Below are 16,558 nucleotides of genomic sequence, written 5' to 3' on the forward strand. Positions count from 1 at the left end.
TTCTTAATACCCAAAAAGTGGAAACAAGCCAAATGTCCATCAACTAATGAACAGATAAAAAAAATGTGATATATCTACACAATGAAATACTATTCGGAAATAAAATGCATACAAGCTACAAATGGATGAACCTTGAAAACACTATGCCACATAAAAGAAGTCAGACACAAAAGACCACATACTGCATGATTCTTGCTTTATGAAATATTGGAATAGGCAAATCCAGAGACAGAGGATTAGCTGCCAGAGGATGAGGGGTGGCGGAAATTGCGAGTGACTGCTAACAAGCACAGGGTTTCTTTTTACTGTGATGGAAGAAAAGTTCAGGAATTAGATACTAGTCATGGGTGCACAAACTTACCACCACAGGGTGTATTGTCTCCACCAGGTGATTTCTTAGGCTCTATTTTGTTTTACTTTGCCAACAAAGGGCTTAGTTCAGTCAAAGCCAGAGAAATAAGAAGTTGTTTACCTTAAAGACTTCGAATACAAGCTGATGGGAATCTGTTTACTATTTTCACTGCTTGCAGCTGATCCAAATTCAGAGAGAGAAGGTTCTGATCCAAATTCCAAGGCGCCAAACTGAACATTTAATCCTGTGACATCTGCTGAACCAGGCATTTCCACTGCAGAAGCTGGGATCTGAAAAACAGAGCCATCACGTCAGGAACAGAGATCACAGATTCCACGTCCCAGAGGCCTCTAACAGAGCCAAATGAGTACTGGCTTCCCAAAGCGCTACTGGCACCCTGGAGGAACAAGGTGCAAGACATCCGAAACAAGGAAAAAGGCATAGGATATTTCAAAAAAGGAAGAGAAAAGAAAAATGAGAAGTTAACAGCAGAATGGTCAGTGCCACCAACTGCTTCTTAGAGCAGAGGCCGAAGAAATGGGGGCAGGCTGGGTGGTGGTGGGTGAGATAAGGGAGGAGAGCAGGCCATCTCTGAAAGCATTATCTAGTCAAGGAACCACTTATTCTCTATCTACGAGATGTAGGTAAATATACAAGACCAGCAAATTCTCTGACCCAGATCCTGTAATTTCAATGAACAGTCTCTGTCTCCAACACAAAACCATTCCCTCTCATCCTGGCCCAGCCACTCAGAAATGGCCAACTCCTCATTAAGCAGTAAGCTATGTGCTTGAAAAAAAATACCATGTCACCGTTTCTGAGCCTTACTAACCCAACCCTTGAGCTAAATGTTGAAATACATCCACCATTGGGCCTGTGACTTCTGGATGGAGAACACACCTTAGAAGCTGGAGGTATCCGCCGCTTCGGTAGTTTGATGTGTTTAGACTGTGGTTGGTGGGTAGTCACAGCAATGTTTTCTACAGTCATGCTGGGAAGCTGCAAAAGTTTGTTCACAGTGGAGGTACTGTCTCTGGGTGTTGACTCTCGCAGTTTTACCTGGGAAGGAAAGGACTCCAACCCAGGAGGAGGAACAGCAACGGCCTGAGTGTGGTGCTGCTGTCGCTGGCTCAAATGACTAAGAACCGGGGATGGTTCAGGCTGAGATTTGAAGTCTATGAAATATGTAAAGGGGGAGGGAGGGAAAGTAAGCAACAATCAATTATTTAGGAACGTGGGCTTAGAGCTCCATCTTCCAATATGACTGAGAGTGAAAGGTTGTAGTTACCACTTGTTTCTCCCAACAATCTTCTACGTGAGTCCCCTAAGTTGGGGGTGTGTGTGATCTATTATAACTGGTATATGATAAATGGAAAAGGATGCCTGAATGGGTTTATAAGTAATTTCTTTTGCAGAGAGGAGACATAGTTTACATTAAGACATATGGAGTGGGTAAAAGAGCATGGAGTTGCTACACATTTGGCCTTTAGCTAAGAGAGAATTATATTTTTGTTGCTTTATGGATTTCTTAACAAAACTGTTAAAAATTATTGTTTTTCAGTAACTAATGTGATATTACAAAATCCAAAAGGTAGAAAAACGTATATGAGGACTCTAAATCACCCTTGCAACCCTATCTCCAGATTCACTCCACAGAGGCAGACATTGTACCCAGTTTCTTGAATATCTTCAGAGATACTGTCTCAAAACACACATACACAGACACACACACATTCTATATATATAGCTTCCTCACAAACCATTTGGTTTTCAAAAATTGTTCCATATTGACATGTGAAGAGCTACTTCATTTTTATGGCCACATAGTAATCCAGGGTACAGAGGCATTGATTTTTAAAACCAGTACTGTATTAACAGGCTTTTAGTTTTTCCAATATCTTGCTAAGAAAAACAATGCTGCAATGAATGTATCTTTATGTAAGACATTTTGCTCAAGTGCAAATATACATGTGGGATCAACAACTAGAATAGAGTTACTGGTTCAAAGAACAACTCTATTTTAAATTTTGACAAACACTTCAAAATTCTTTCAGTAGATAGAACACACTCTTTTTAATATGCTGTGATACCAATTACTTCTATCCTTCCTAATCTGAATGATAGAAAATGGCATAAAAGGTGCAATTTAAAATGATATAAATTCAATGAGGCATCATTTCATATACTCTAGTATTCTTTGCCTAGGAACTCTGATAATACCTCTTTGACCATTTTTTTTCCTTGGTTTAGTCTCCTTTGTTTTTAGTTACTCTTTTTTATAAAGGAAGCTAGCCCTTTATCTACATGATTTTCAAATCATAAAGAAGTGGGAAATTTTTTCTGGCAAAGAGCCAGGTAGTATATATTTTAGGCTTTGAAGGCCACCTGTTAGCAACTACTCAACGCTCCCTTTGTAGACTGAAACCAGGTATAAGACAATACATAATGAATGGTCACGCTATGTTCCAATAAAACGGTATTTACAAAAACAGGTGACAAATCCAGTCGAAGATTTGCCAACCCATGACTTGGTATATTTCCATCTTAGATGAGTCTATTTTTGGACTTTATATTAGAGGCATACATAAAAAAGATAGGATTTATAAAGAATATAGAAAGAACATGTACAAATCTAAAAATTCTAATTGCCCACTGCAGTGGGTCTGCAGAAAAAGGGTAACATAGGACTACAATTAGTATCAGAAATGCCACCTTGCTAAATTGGCTCTTGGCCGGTGTCTGCGAACACAGAATTTTAATATATTCTAGGCAAAGGTTGCCAAGCACTCTTCTTATCAGATAAAAATGACTCTCTACACCTTTAATGTTTGTACAATGTGGTTTACGGTGAACACTTGCTTTCCTACTGGGAATCTGGAATATTGTTATGTACAAGGCAGAGGGTACTTATGTATAACCAGCTCCCCAATAAAAAACTTTCAGTATTAAGGCTCTAATGAATTTCCTTGGTAGACATGACTCCAAATTTGGGAGTAGTCTCAGATACTTCCTTAACAACAAACTATTTCTTTCAGGATAGAAACGTGATTCCATGTCTTTTAATTAGCCCTAAACATAAACATGCCTAGGAAACCAACCCCATGGTTAATAACCCTCTGCTGTTCCTTAATACAGTGTGGTGTGTGTATGTTGGTGGAAAATGGGTGTTTTAATGTCACAAAATCTTTGGGAGTATAGTTTAGAAAACATCCAACTTAAATATGGTGCCTTTATATTATAAACCACTGACAATAAGGCTGGCACAAATCATGATAGATACATACAAACATTAAAATGAGAAAGCAACCCAGAGGGTGTGATTTAAAATTCCACATCCCAACTCTGTCCCCACAATATTATAATAGAGCTTAGAAAATTCTGTCCAGGCATTTACTCAAAGTGTTATTTCCTTATATTTGTAGGGCTTTACCATGCTTTGGAACATCTCTTCAAGATATGTACTACTACCACTACTGATAACAACAAATAAATGCAGGTATTTATACGATACAAAGCTATCTGATTTAATTCACAAACACCACAGAAATTCTATTAAAAAGAAACCTCTCTGGACAAATTCCACATTACTATTCACAAGTCAACACACTCTGGTAATGTTTAGCATGTCCTCACTAGGGGCTAACCACCACAGAAAATGTATACTTACCAAAATGACTAAGGACTGAGGACTGGGAAGTTGAGGGCTTGAGGTCCCAAGAAGAAATGGTTGTGGGGGGACTCGTACTATTCTGCTGTGAACTTGGGGTAGTGGTAAACTGGCCCAAACTTGGAGCTTTCAATTGGTCCAAAATCTGGGAGCTGGTGATGTTTGCCATTTTGGAAGGTGCAAGCTCTCCAAATCCTGAACCAAGGACGGATGACTTTAAAAGGAAAAAAAAAGCAAAAAACACTCAGCAATACAAATCTCTACTCCAGAATTTAAACACATCAAGTATTTTCATAAGAACTTCAAAAACTATAACCTAGAACATCTGAATCAATAAGACTCACCTGAGAAGATCCTACATGAAAATATTACTATACAACAAATTCTGACTAAATCCAGCAATCCTTCTGGATTCTGATATAAGAAGTTAAAGGGAAGGAGAATATTCTCCTTGGATATTAAGACATTGCTTTCTTTTTGGGGCTCAGTTGGTTAAGCCACTGCCTTCCGCTCAGGTCATGATCCCAGGGTCCTGCGGTTGAGCCCCGTGTCGTCATTGGGCTCCTTGCTTAGCAGGGAGTCCCCTTCTCCCTCTGCTCATCCACCCCCAAATCGTGCTCACTCTCTCACAAATAAAGTCTTTTTTCTTTTAAGATTTTATTTATTTATTTGACAGAGAGAGAGTGAGCACAAGTAGGGGGAGCAGTGGGCAGAGGGAGAGGGAGAAGCAGGCTCCCTGATGAGCAGGGAGCCCAACGCAGGGCTCAATCCCAGGACCCCAGGATCATGACCTGAACTGAAGGCAGCCGCTTAACTGACTGAGCCTGCCAGGCGCCCCATCAAATAAATAAAATCTTAAAAAACAAAAAGACACTGCTTTCTTTTTAAAAGTGATGTCACAGATTCACAAACAAAATACTACTGTTTTTTATAAAAATACCATGAATTCAATGACAAACACAAGCTTGAGAAACAAAAATACAGTATTTTCTTAATGTATGCAACAACAGCAATCATGTTTATAAGTTTGATCGGTGAATGGCTCAGCAATGTCATCCTACAAAATTAACTGCAGGTTCGAGCACTTACTTAAAAAGTTAATATTCTAAAATCAGATAATGATTTACACATGAGGTATCTTGTGTATTGAGCCGATACCCTGGGCACCACTGCATTTATTTGAAGTTGTTTTGATGACTAAGAATACCAAATACGCTCCTTAAGTATACAAAAGAAAATGTTACACCTCCTCCACCTATCCTGTCAGGTCAGATACCAAGAGCCAATGAGAATGATACATGTAAAAAAATGAAACTGGACCACTTTCTAACACCATACACAAAAATAAACTCAAAATGGATTAAAGACCTAAACGTGAAACCTGAAACCACAAAAGTCCTAGAGAGAGCATAGGCTGTGTAATTTCTTTCACATCAGCTAGAGCAGTATTTTTCTAGATATGTCACCTAAGGAAAGGGAAACAAAAAGCAAAAATAAAGTATTGGGACTACATCAAAATTAAAAACAAAAAAATAAAAACAGGACCCAAGGAGAATGAAAGCCTTGGCTAGTGAACACAGTGATAGATCAACTGCATTTTTACCTACCAAGATCCTTCAGTTTCTGAAAAGATATTTATCAAAAAATAACTTTTTAAGGGCACCTGGGTGGCTCAGTCAGTTAAGCATCTGCTTTCGGCTCAGGTCATGATCGCGGAGTCCCAGGATCGAGTCCTGAATCAGGCTCCCCGCTCAGTGGGGAAAATACTTCTCCTTCTGCCCCACCCCATTCTCATGCTTTCTGTCTCACTCTCTCAAATAAATAAATAAAATCTAAAAAACAAAACTTTTTGAAACCATTTAAAAGGTCAAAAACAGAAATGACTTGCATTCTCTTAAGAGATCAGATACAGAAAGTTGAAATAATTATTTCTGTTAACAATATCCAAAGGCATGTTGTTTTAAGGAAATTCAAATTCTCCAATCTGAGCAAAACATTAGGTTGTAAGTAGTTATGGCACATCAATCACAGAATCTGCTAACATTATTTATCACTACTCCAGAACCCTTCCTCATACTGTCCAAACACCTGCTCTTATGCTGCTACAAATGCACCAAAATCCAGTTCAAGCCCCCTTGTTCAGTAAAGGCTTCCACAACGATACTTCTATTCTTCTGATCTCTATCCTGCATCAGCTAGTATCATCAAATGCATTTTCTGCATGCTTCGCAACACAATGAAATCACTGAATCAAGGACTAGCGCTTTGCTTCACGTTGATTTACCACAGGACTTCTCAATTTCACCTACATTTCAATCAATGGGGGCTTTAAAATTTGTGTATTGATACACCAATATGCATGGACTCACATATACACAAACATACACAAGTGCCCAACTTGCAATTCCAAGATTCTGACTTATTTGGTCTATGTGGACTCTGGCATTATTTTATTATTATTACTGTTGTTAATTTACTCAAGTTCCCCACTGATTATAAAAGTACAGTAGGTTGAGCACCACTGTTGTAATACGCTAAACAGTATCTGTTCCAGTTTCTCAAGGTGTTGTTCATTATCAAAGGCAACACATCCGAAGGCACTGTTGGAAAAAAACAAAACAAAACAAAACAAAAACCCTCCTCGTGTCCTACCTATGTTCTGAGCACCCTGGCTAAGATTCCAGATAGAAAGGCAGAAGAGGAAAGGACAGGAACGGTTCAATCAAAATGTGAGGGTACTGGGGTGTCTGGCTGGCTCAGTGGGTGGAACGTGCAGCACTTGAGCTCAGGGTTATAAGTTTGAGCCCCACACTGGGTGTAGAGATTACTTAAAAAAAATTAAAAAACAAAATAAAAAACAAAGCTTGAGAGTATTATTAGACCTTACTACCCTCTCAAAACAGAGACACCGTGGGCTGTCCTACTTCAAGCACTGACACCCTCCCATACATAATCATTAATGACACTAAAAATGCCAAGTTACCAAGCCAGTTATGACATGATGTGTCTGTGCAGAGTATAAGCCAGCAATGAAAAGTTTACATATTTCATTCTCCATTTTATTAGGGTTCAGCAAATGATTTTTGAGTCGACTAGGGGGAAAAGTATCATATTCATAAAAATTCTGTTTCTCAACCATAGATTTCAGGTAAAACACAGCAAATGAACCAATAATTACCACTAGTGAAAGCTGTGGATCTGTATATGGAGGTATTCCAACCCCTCCCCCCACCCCCACTGCCAACTGAGAACTGCCTACAGTTGGGCCTTCAGTTCACCATTCTGCAGCTACATTGCTTGACATTCTATGCTCTAAGATTTTATTCCCATCAGCCTATCTTCATACCCTTCTCTACCAGTTCCTGGAGTCCTTTCTGTTAGGAGCTAAATTCTCATGGGAAGTTAAAGCCAGATATGCAAGCAGCAGGTGCCCCTGTTTTAATGAAAACACATCCATATTATAAGGGCCTCCACTAAAGTGGCATGTTAAGAAAAAGTACACTAATTTTACAAATAACAAAACAAGAATTGCCAAAAATATAAGCACCTAGGCAGACTTGGAAAGAACTGTTTTAGCATGATTTTAGCAAGCTTTTTCTGACAAACATTTGCATTTAACTAAATTGGAAAACAAATGAAAATTTTAATGTCATAAGTACAGACTTTCAAACAAAATCCAAGATAAAAATTATTAATAAGAAGGATGCCTCAGTGATTACGACTTAAGATTTCAACGAATCATAAAGAAGTATTTTTTATTTTTGTCCAGAAAACTCAGAGTAGCTGAATTCCACATGGCATCATCAGATATGTGCTTGGAAATTATCACATCATTGTTTTCTGGACTGAAATCTACTGTAGATATGTTTATATTTAGAAAATAATTATAAGGCATGTATCATTCTAGAATACATTTGTTTACGGGTACATTCCTTCAAATCCCATACTAAAATAAAAGCGAGTTACCAGACTCTGAGGAGAATAGGAGTTGACAGCAGTGGAGCTGCCAGTCCCTGGTGCCATCTGATTGTTGTGCTGAGAATTTGTGAAGACAAGGGCTTGACCAAAGCCCTGCTGTTGGGAAGTCTCAAAGGAGTTGACTTCTGAGGCTTGACTGGGAGGAACAGGCTTCTGGAGCAAGGCTACCAGATCAATGCTAAGCAGACAAAAAGCAAATGAGGAATGAGTCAAAAGCAAATCTTATCAATAATGAATTTGAGAAGTGAATCAATACAGAACCAATTCATGTTAAAAAATAATCTAGGGCGCCTGGGTGGCTCAGTTGGTTGGGCGACTGCCTTCGGCTCGGGTCATGATCCCGGAGTCCCGGGGTCGAGTCCCGCATCGGGCTCCCTGCTCGTCAGGGAGCCTGCTTCTCCCTCTGACCCCCCCACCATGTACTCTCTCTCTTTCTCACTCTCTCAAATAAATAAATAAATCTTTAAAAAATAATAATAATAATCTAAATGAGGAAAATCTTTGGAAACTGGAGTTTAAAGGAGCCAAGAGGACAGCATTAACTAAAAAAAAACAAAACAAAAAACAAAAAACAACATACAAAGCCACAGAGACTAAAGCAGGGCTTGGCAGAGAAATGAAAAGGTGCACCAAGACAGTTCCACAGAAATAGCACAATAACAACTGATTTGAAAACCTGGAGCAAATAAGTAAATAAACAATTTTCTACAGTTTGGCTTATTTTCTGTAAAATATTTTTCCCCATTCATTACTCAGAACCAATGTTTCTTAAACTTGCCTCAAGGAAAGTGAATTCCTATTGTGGGAGAATGAGAACCACAGTCATGGTAGACAATTCAAGCAGTTTCCCATTTGTCATAAATATCCCTGTGAGTTCTATATTCTAAGCTATAAGTTTATATAAATCTCCAATAATTTTCTCTCTTAAATATTCAAGAAGGTGTGCCTGGGTGGCTCAGTTGGTTAAGGGTCTGCCTTCAGCTCAGGTAGAATCGAGTCCACGTCAAGCTTGCTTCTCCCTCTCCCTGCCACTCCCCCTACTTGTGCACACTCGCTCGCTCGTTCTCTCTGTCAAATGAATAAAAAACAAAAATCTTAAAAAAAAATACTGAGAAAAAATGCACAAAATATAAAAAATGCACAAATACTCTGTTAACTAAAACTCTTGTAATGTCCCCAGAAGAAGAGATATTCCAACCTGAGAATCATGGCCTGAAAACCTAAAAGCATGAGGAAGAACTACTCTTCTAGATCTATACTACCTGACATGTGAGTGAGCTACTAACTCTTCTCCACAGAAACTGCAAGGTGCTCAAGATTAACTAACATGGTAATTTGCTCCATTAAACCCTCTCAAAGGCCAGTTTCCAGTCAGTTTTCCTGTCTGAAATGTTCACCATGCAGGTGAGGCAGATTCTGGAAGGTCAAATAATTCATGGCACACTATTAACTGATAAAAAGTGAAGTTCCTAGGCCTGACTTCCTCTCCTTATGTACTACCCACTCTTACTTTCCCATAACCAGGTTAAAGTCCCAGACTAGTATTTTGGATCCCGAGGTAATTGTTCTAACTTATGATAGATATCCTAACTCCAGGAGTATAAATCCAGAGTAGTTATATTACATATAACCTATCTCAAAAGCTACTATTATCAGAAAAAACACAGGACGTTCTATTCTAAAAGACTGACAGGATATTCACCTAAAAACACTACAGCACTGTCTTCTGAAAAATAACCATTAAAGTCTATTTCTTTTTTTCTTTTTTTGGAAAAATGCCCTCCCATGCCCAATTGTGACCTCTGATCCCATCCTTTCCCTCCTGTTTCAGTGAGTAGGGGAGGGGACATATTTTTTTTTTAAATGAAAATGATCCTATGAAATTGAGTAATGAATACAATAAGGAAGTTATATCCACTTAATTATAAAACCTTTGTTCATTTTTATTTCCCTATAATGAAGTCTTATAACCATCTCATTTAGCAGGAAATTAAGCATGTCAGGTTCAAAATTTCCTTCAATTCTCAGGGGTCATACATAGAAAGGCTTTCATCCTCCTAGATCATTGCATTTTGAAACCATAATCAAAGGTTTTTTGAGTTATTATAGAAACCAGGATGTAAATAAACGCTTTTCAAGAATTCAGTACTGGGGGCGCCTGGGTGGCTCAATTGTTAAGCATCTGCCTTCGGCTCAGGTCATGATCTCAGGGTCCTGGGATGGAGCCCCGCATTGGGCTCCCTGCTCCATGGGAAGCCTGCTTCTCCCTCTTCCACTCCCCTCGTTTGTATTCCCTCTCTTGCTGTGTCTCTCTCTGTTAAATAAATAAAATCTTAAAAAAAAAAAAGAATTCAGTTCTGTACATACCAATAATGTTTCTATTTTTCTGAAAATTCCTTCCTTTTCTGTAATCTAAGAGACTAGATGAAAACCAGTAGAGCCCACAGTCGTTAAGCATCTGCCTTTGGCTCAGGTCATGATCCCAGGGTCCTGGCATCGAGCCCCGGATCGGGCTCCCTGCTCCGGGGGGGAAGCCTGCTTCTCCCTCTCCCACTCCCCCTGCTTGTGTTCCCTCTCTCGCTGTCTCTCTCTCTCTCTCTCTCTCTCTGTCAAATAAATAAAAATCTTAAAACAACAACAACAAAAAACTAGTACAGCCCATATAAAATAAGAAGTTTGTATTAGCCTTAGAAGATCTAAATAAATGGTACTATATATAGAAACCAAAGGATATTTGGTATTAAATTTATCTGTCAAAAAACAATATATTCATAAAAGTAAAGAAAAACCACTAAGTTTAAAATTATTAAATAAGCTTAATATTACTAAGCCAGCCTGGCTGGCTCAGTCAGTGGAGCCTGCAACTCTTGATCTTGGGGTTGTGAGTTTGAGCCCCACATTGGGTATTACTTTAAAAAAAAAGTCTTTAGGGGCATCTGGGTGGCTCAGTCGGTTAAGCAGCTGCCTTTGGCTCAGGTCATGATCCCAGAGTCCTGGGATCGAGCCCCACATCGGGCTCCCTGCTCGGCGGAGAGCCTGCTTCTCCCTCTCCCTCTGTCTGCTGCTCTCCCTACTTGTGTTCTCTATCTCTGTTAAATAAATAAATAAAAATCTTTTAAAAAAAGTCTTTAAAAATAAGTTAAATAAAATAGGTTTAACATAATATCTATCACAAATGATAACATATCAGAAACATAATCGCTATTTTAATTCATCAGAGAACATAATAAATTAGAAAATGATGGAGGCTCCGTCAGCTCACAAAGAAGGTTAGGGATAAAAAAAATCTTAGAAGGGAAAAAGGTAAAAACAGAAAGAGATTCAAGCAAAAGAAAAAAATAGAGACCTAAGACCCAAAACAAATTTCCTGAGCAAGAAATTTACATTATGCTTTGAACAACAAAAAAAAGGTTAAAGAAATTGTTTACCTTTGCCCAGGTGTGACATGATTCTCTGCTGGAACAGCTGAAGCAGTGAAGACCTTTGTTTCAGAAAGCTGTTTGGAAAGGAATAAAAAAAATACTTTGCTTTTATTTTATAGAACATAACACCAAAAATGTATCAAATTCCTGACAATTTTAGTCACCAGTACTCTTATTATACTTCACCCAAAAGTAGTCTAAAAGAAAGGAACTACATTAAGTGATCATGACAAGTAAGATTCTTCAAGTGAAGGCAATTTTAGGTTGGGAAACCCATAAAAAGGATTTCACATCAGGAAAAGAATGAAGTTAAGTCAGACGAGGGTTCAAGTCCTAGTCACACTACTCTATTAGACATTACACAAAATGAGAATACCACTAAAACCACCACAAATGCCAAACATTTGAAAAAGGGCAAAAAAAATTGACACTTTCTTTCCCCCAAAACAGATAGTTTCAATATTTTATTAGTAATCTGTGTTTCTTTTTTATTAAGTCATAGGTTTCCCTGTCTTTGTATAAAAACAACTTTGTTGAGGTTATATCACATTCAATAATCTGAATATGCTCAAACCGAATACCTGAAGTTTTGTCATATGAATATGCCCATGAAATCATCACAAAATCAAGACAATGAACATACTACCCCAAAAGTTTGCTCCAGTCCCTATGTAATCAATCCCACCTACCACTTACCTTAGTCCCCACAAAACCACCAATGTGTTTTCTGTCACTATAGATAAGTGTTGTAATTTCTAGAATTTTAAGTGGAATTTTAAAATATGCAAATTTTTTTGCTCTGGCTTTGTTCAGTGAATACAATTATTTTAGATTTATACATATGCTCTAAATGCCCTTTTAAAGTTTTAAGGTGCCCAGGATAAAATTTTTTGAAACCTCAACTCACATTATTGAAAGGTAGGCTCTTTTCACATTTTCAAAGCAAAGTATGGGCTATTAAAGGCTGAAGAATGTTGACCTAATGAGATAATGTCAGAAATCGCAGAAAATTCTTTTCAAAAAGACTGCTATAATACTTATCAACTCTAACAGTCTCAGAACTCTGAAACACTGTATAAAAATCAGGTTGACTCACATATTAATATTCTGGCAGGGACAGAGCAGACAGTACGTGCTCATTTTCTATAAAAACAAATAAAAAGTGCTGAATAGATTGCTGTTTCAACAAGAAGGGCTTTCAATGCACCCTGTTCCAAGGTAGTATCTTATAGAGCTCCCAAGGAATCCATTTTTGCCTTAACTCTAATTTAATATGTAAGATTCTATAAGACAAAGAGAAAAGCAATAAAGCAGTAACTGAAAAGCAATGGTAGAGTAGATCCAAAGCCACAAAAATATTAATCAGTTCAAAGCAAATGAGAACCACATTAATTACTGACATCCTATTTAACCCGGGCAGGATAAAGAAAATTAAATGGTTTCCTCCTTCTCTACTGTCTAAAAAAAGGAGAGGGGCAATTGCTGGCTCAGTCAGTAAAGCATGTGACTCTTGATCTCAGGGTCGTGAGTTCAAGCCTCAAGAGTGTAGAAGCTCCTTAAAAAATAGAATCCTGGGGAAAGGGCAGAGGGTCTGAAACATGGCGGACGACGTGGACCAGCAGCAATCTACCAACACCATAGAAGAGCCCCTGGATCTCATCAGGTTCAGCCTGGATGAGTGAATTTATGTGAAAATGAGAAATGACAGAGAGCTTCGAGGCAGATTACATGCTTATGATCAGCATTTAAATATGATATTGGGAGATGTGGAAGAAACTGTGACTACTATAGAAATTGATGAGGAAACACATGAAGAGATATATAAATCAACAAAACGGAATATTCCAATGCTTTTTGTAGAGGGAGATGGTGTTGTACTAGTTGCCCTTCCATTAAGCGTTGGCTGAAACAAAGAATTTATCATGTATGGAATATAGAAGCTTTTGTAAGATTGCCTCTTTAAATGTAGAAGACATTCAAAAGAGAAACCTGCGTAAATTTTGATATTAAGAAATGACCAAGGATTCTTCCACTCCTGAAATGAGTTGATTTGCGGATAACTAAAAAATTCTTAAGCTAAAGGGCATTTTAATTTTTTTCCAACCCTTTCAATAAATGTGATCACCAAGATGCAGAATTCTTTTTTTCAGGAATTGATTTGTTCTGTTTTCTCAGACAATTTCTGATTTTTTTCCTTTAAATTTGTTTCCTTTTTTGATTAAAAAAATAAAAATAAAATCTTAAAAAAATTATGTAAAAAGTAAGCATTCTCAGATTTCAAATGACACACGCCATATTTTAAAATTTGTGAAAAGAAAAATAACAGAAGAAAATACATAAAAATTATTTAAAGTGGCTGCCCTTAGGGGCAGCCTGGCTAGCTCAGTCAGTACAGCATGCAACTCTTTGATCTCGTGGTTGTAGGTTCGAGCCCTATGCTGAATGCAGAAATTAATTATGGAGAAATTAAAGGGGAAAAAAGGAGTGGGGAGGGAACGGTTAGTAGTTATTGCTGTTTTTGTTGACTTTTTTTTTAAGATTTACTTATTTATTTGAGAGACAAAGTATGGGAGTCAGGGGGTGGGGGGTGAGAATCTCAAGCAGACACCCTGCTGAACGTGGAGTCCGATGTGGGGCTCGATCTCACCACCCTGAGATCATGAACTGAGCCAAAACTAAGAGTCAGACACAATCAACTGAACCGCCCAGGTGCTCCAATAGTTACTGTTCTAAGCTCTACAAGGAATTTTCAATTTGCACCATGATTACTCATGGATCAATCACCATTATTTTATATAATTTCAGAAACGTTTTAAATTTTTTTGATAATTTCTGACAAAAAAACATCTAAATTTCCTATGCTAATTCTTTTCACTAATTACAAATTATACTATGATATAATATGGGTTCTCCAGAACATTAATCTCTATGGGTGTACATTTGAACTGCTTGTTAACAACATTCATTGAAAAACCTCATCTGACCCACAGAACCATTAACAGAAAGTTAGGCAGGACAACTGTTATGATATTCATTACACTGATAGAAAAGAGAAGGCTCAGTAAGGAAAGATGCATCACTCAAAGTCAACAGGTCAGCTCAGCTACAATTTGAATAAAGGCCTTTTTCATTTTTTTTTAAAGATTTTATTTTTATTTATTTGAGGGGGAGAGAAGGAAAGATAGAGAGCAAGCAAGAGCACAAGGGAGGGGGTGGGAGAAGCAGACTCCTCGCTGAGCAAGGAACCCGATGCAGAGGTCAATCCCAGGATGCTAGGATCATGACAGGAGTTGAAGGCAGCCGCTTAACCAACTGAGCACCCAGGCACCCCATGGTCTTTTGCATTCTGATCCCCTGCTGATTTTCTAACCTGCCTGCTGACCCACACAGGAGCGAAAGATCTAAAGCTTCTAGCACTGGGAATATTTTTTCCCCCAACAAACTCTTAGCAAAAATTCTAGTAACAAACATATTTAAAAGTTGGACAAGTGCCCACAGGCTGCTCACTCTGTCTTCATCACTGGTACCCATCCCTCCAATGATTCAAGTAACCACCCATCTAGTCCAGCATCTTCATATTACCAGTACCACAGAGCCTGATGACATCATACCCCAAAGATTTATGGTTAGTATATGGCAGAAGTGAATATATACCTTAAATCTCAATCAAATGAGCATCTCTATTGTCTTTCTTCCTCATACTCTACCCAGTTTGCTCACTAACAAACAAGATATAATACTGCTTCACAGGAGGACAGGGGTGGCATTACTGTAATTCATTTCTTTAAAAATATACCAGTAGGGGCGCCTGGCTGGCTCAGTACTTTAAGCATCTGACTTCCGCTCAGGTCATGAACTCAGGGTCCTGGGAGTTTGCTTGTCCCTCTCCCTGTGCCCCTTTGTTTGTGCTCTCTCAAAAAAAATTAAAATCTTTAAAATACATATACTTACAAAATAATACATTAAAAATATACTTGTTAAAACAGAATGGTAAAGGAGGGCGGAAATCTCAAGAAAAAATTTTCAAAGTCTGGGTCACTTTATGTGATATTAAACGTCAATACTTGGGGCACCTGGCTGGCTGAATTGGTAGAGCATGTAACTCTTGGGTCTTGGGTTCACGAGTTTGAGGCCCATACTGGACATGGAGATTACTTAAAAATTAATAAATTTAAAACCCATCACTTAAATAAATAAAGGTCGATACTTATAACCCCTTTATTCTCTTCTGCACACTGTTCATGTACATACACATGTTCTGGCGCTTGAGAGTCAAAGAGAAAAATGGTACAAAATATGTTATAGGGCTACTTGTTCAGTTACATTTTCTTTTTTAAATATTTTTTTAATCAAAGAATGTCTTATGCTGAGCCCAGAGTTATGGATCAACCCTACCAGAGCTAGTGTAGTACACTCAAAAATGTCTATGGAATAAAGGAATATAAAAAGAGCTAGTCTAGTTTTAAAAAGAAGGGGTTGGGCCTAGAACCAGAATCACTTGTTCAGGTTAATTTCAGGTGTGACCCAAACACTGACCGATTTTCACTAATAAAACTACTATAAAAAATAAACAGGTCAGGGGGCGCCTGGTTGGCTCAGTTGTTAAGCACCTGCCTTCAGCTCATGTCATGATCTCAGGGTCCTGGGATCAAGCCCCGCATCGGGCTCCCTGTTCAGTGTGAAGTCTGCTTCTCCCTCTCCCACTCCCCCTGCTTGTGTTCCCTCTCTCGCTCTATCTCTCTCTGTCAAAGAAATAAATAAAATCTTTAATTAAACAAACAAACAGGTCAGGCAATAGCAGTACTTGGTTATCAGAACAAACAAGGGGCACCTGGGTGGCTCAGTCAGTTAAGCATCTAACTTTGGCTCAGGTCATGATCCCGGAGTCCTGGGATCAGGGACGCTGCCTCTCCCTCTCCCTCTGTCCCTCCCCCTGCTTCAGCACTCTCTCTCACTCTCCAATAAATAAAATCTTTAAAAACTTTTTAAAAGAACAAACAAAACAAAAGATAAGCTAAAAAAATGATTTCAGTCTTGTTTTACAATTGGTCATTTTTAAGCGGATGCTTTAAAACCAAGTTTCTTAAAAATCTCAAAACACCAACTTCCTTCTGAGAAGCACTTGCTAAAAAACATGAT

General features: G+C 38.3%; 1 protein-coding gene, 1 non-coding gene and 1 pseudogene across 7 annotated transcripts in view; 1 reads left to right on the top strand and 2 right to left on the bottom strand.

Annotated features, from left to right (window-relative positions):
• UBAP2 (ubiquitin associated protein 2) overlaps window positions 1-16,558 on the bottom strand; it is a 134,355-nt gene that overhangs the window by 31,131 nt on the left and 86,666 nt on the right. For all 6 annotated transcript variants that reach the window (XM_088018871.1, XM_088018873.1, XM_088018874.1 and 3 more), the window contains 5 exons: window positions 11,426-11,493; window positions 7,986-8,175; window positions 4,020-4,233; window positions 1,253-1,527; window positions 473-642 (listed from right to left, as the gene is read on the bottom strand). In XM_088018871.1, the coding sequence (XP_087874997.1) occupies window positions 473-642; window positions 1,253-1,527; window positions 4,020-4,233; window positions 7,986-8,175; window positions 11,426-11,493 (917 nt within the window). The remainder of the gene's footprint in view (window positions 1-472; window positions 643-1,252; window positions 1,528-4,019; window positions 4,234-7,985; window positions 8,176-11,425; window positions 11,494-16,558) is intronic.
• LOC114218289 (small nucleolar RNA SNORD121A) lies at window positions 7,783-7,865 on the bottom strand. The gene has a single exon (XR_003611164.1). It is a non-coding gene; the product is annotated as a small nucleolar RNA SNORD121A (small nucleolar RNA).
• LOC114218219 (U6 snRNA-associated Sm-like protein LSm3 pseudogene) lies at window positions 13,018-13,326 on the top strand (annotated as a pseudogene).

The sequence above is a fragment of the Eumetopias jubatus genome, unplaced genomic scaffold, assembly GCF_037043125.1.
Source record: "Eumetopias jubatus isolate StellerSeaLion01/CBP00866 unplaced genomic scaffold, mEumJub1_p1.0 scaffold_15, whole genome shotgun sequence".
Classification (NCBI taxonomy): Eukaryota; Metazoa; Chordata; class Mammalia; order Carnivora; family Otariidae; genus Eumetopias; species Eumetopias jubatus.